Here is a 2,463-nt window from a genome sequence, read left to right as displayed (position 1 = left end):
GAACTAGGTGACGTAGAACCGGGTGGTGTAGAACTAGGTGACGTAGAACCGGGTGGTGTAGAACTAGGTGACGTAGAACCGGGTGGTGTAGAACCTGACTGTTCTGCAGCTGCTAGAGGGTCCACTGATTAACCGAAGGGTCAGGTCAGAGGTCAGAGGTCAGCCTGATGTCTGGTTTCCAGCTGGAACAACTGGAGCTGTGCTCTAACTCTATAACTAATAACTGGATCTGGTTCTGACCCGTCAGTCTGATTCCTACCTGCGCCGTCCAGCTGACACGCCCACTTGCTCAGCTTGGCGTTTATTCCCACGCAGCCGCTGAGCTGCTGGATGAAGACCCGGGCCCAGACCCGGTTCTTGCGCTCCAGCAGCAGCTCCACAGCCTGGCCCAGCGTCTGCAGCCGCTCCTGCTGCCAGTTGAGCAGGCGGCCGGCCAGGCGGTTCCCCCGGGCCCAGTCCAGCTCCAGCCAGGGCCGCAGGCCGCTGGCCAGCGCCGACACCTGCAGGCCCTGCTCCTCCCGCAGCAGGTCCAGGTTCTGGTTGATCTGCAGCAGAACCCGGTCTCTGTACACCAACCAGGCTGCAGCAGAAACACGACAGGACAGATCACTGAAAAACGGGAAACCAGAACAAGTTCTTCTGGGTTTGGTTCTAGAGCAAATACTGAGACACAAATTAGAAACGAAGCTGGGCTTCAGCAGAAGTAAGAGCCTGTATAAATGTTTAATGCTGGTTTCAGGGCAGCGCCGGTTCCACTGGACCATCATTTCCGATATCTGAGGTTTACTGTTGGCCGATTCCGGTCCAATACAGAAAGACAGCTGGTTGATCTAAAACATTCAAGTTTAAACATCATCTTATTCCTCTGCACCAGTTCATTTAAATTCACCAACAGCGCCACCAGCTGGTCAAACATGGGAAATCAGCTTTAATTAGTTCATTTGGTGCCGCTGGGAGAAAAACAGTCAACAGAAAATAAATTAAACTGAAACTGGTTCATTAGTTGGTCAAACGTTATGAATAAATATAATGTAAAATAATAAAGCTCGATCTCGCTCAGAACTGAAAGCGTAGAATTAGACTGAATAGATCAGACATGTCTGATATTAAATCTATAATTTTTTCCAATATCTTTTTTATTGATCTGTTATCAACATCGGTATCAGTCCAATTTCCATTTTGCTATTGGAAGCTGAACTTTTCATCAATATTAAGATTTAATGCATACAAATCTAAGCGCTTGACTGAGGATGCCATCTCCACTGCTCTTCATCTGAGCCTGGTTCACCTGGAGAGCAGAAACACCTGCGTATGGATGATGTTTTTGGATTTAGCTCAGCGTTCAATACGATCATCCCCCAGGATTTGGTATGCAAACTGACCCCCTGGGCTTCAATACTCCACTGTGCAACTGGCTGCTGGACTTCCTCACTGACAGAACTCAGTCTGTCTGATAATAACACCTCCAATGTCATTTCCTTAAACCCTGGCTCCCCCCAGGGCTGTGTCTTGAGCCCCCTGCTGTTTACCCTGATGACCCACGACTGTCGTCCCAGGTTCAACACCAACCACATCACGAAATATGCAGACGACACAACAATTATGGGACTCATTCAGCACAACAATGAAGTGAACTACAGAAAAAAGGTACAACATCTTGTGGACTGATGCAGAATAAACAACCTGCTCCTGAAGGTCGACAAAAGAGATCATTGTCGACTTCAGCAGGTCTCGACCCAACCACACCTGTCCTCACTAACGACAGAGCAGTGGAGATCGTCAGCAGCACTAAGTTCCTGGGGCTTCACATTACAGACGACCTCAGCTGGACACCTCGCATCACTTCACTGGTGAAAAAGACACAGCAGCGCCTGCACTTTCTGAGACGAATGAGAAGAGCTGCCCTCCTCCTCCCATCCTCTCCACCTTCTACAGAGGAACCACTGAGAGCCTGCCAGTACCTCCATCTGGTCTGGGAGCTGCAAGGCCTCAGACTGGAAGCCTCTGTGAAGGCTCATTGGGACTCCACTCCCATAAGCATTGCACTGAGACGCTGCTTAGCCAGAACAAACCAGATCCTCTGACTCCACCCATCCTCTCCATGGTCTGTTCAGACTCAGAAATAGCCGTCTCCTACTGGCCATCAGATTGCTCAACAATCCCATCATGAAGACTGTCTGAAAGTAACAATTATTATATTATTTAATTATAGGCACAGCTGTGTTTCTGTGTGTGCTCCGGTGGCCAAGCGATGACATTTCATTGCCAATTTTACTTATGTTTCTTTGTGCAATGACAATAAAGTAAGTCAAAGTCTAATATTTCTGATCTGATGTCTATTCTGTTTTATTTGTTCTGAGGCCAAACGTTCTTTGCATTGGAAAGTCCTGTGGAAGGAAAAGTTCAGAGTGAAGCGGACCTTTCTGCTGACTCGGCGATCCCGAGTCGTCTTTCTTCTGCAGG

At 48.4% G+C, this 2,463-nt stretch overlaps 1 protein-coding gene across 1 annotated transcript in view; it reads right to left on the bottom strand.

Moving 5' to 3' along the window:
* Positions 1-2,463, bottom strand: part of ttc3 (tetratricopeptide repeat domain 3) — a 58,879-nt gene that overhangs the window by 18,432 nt on the left and 37,984 nt on the right. Inside the window, exon 27 of the mRNA XM_015021684.1 lies at positions 260-580. Within this exon, the coding sequence (XP_014877170.1) occupies positions 260-580 (321 nt within the window). The remainder of the gene's footprint in view (positions 1-259; positions 581-2,463) is intronic.

Source organism: Poecilia latipinna, unplaced genomic scaffold, assembly GCF_001443285.1.
Source record: "Poecilia latipinna isolate Pla-1442-1.1 unplaced genomic scaffold, P_latipinna-1.0 Scaffold2829, whole genome shotgun sequence".
NCBI lineage: Eukaryota > Metazoa > Chordata > Actinopteri > Cyprinodontiformes > Poeciliidae > Poecilia > Poecilia latipinna.
Note: the sequence above shows the minus strand (reverse complement) of the source record. Positions and strands in the feature narration are given on the sequence as shown.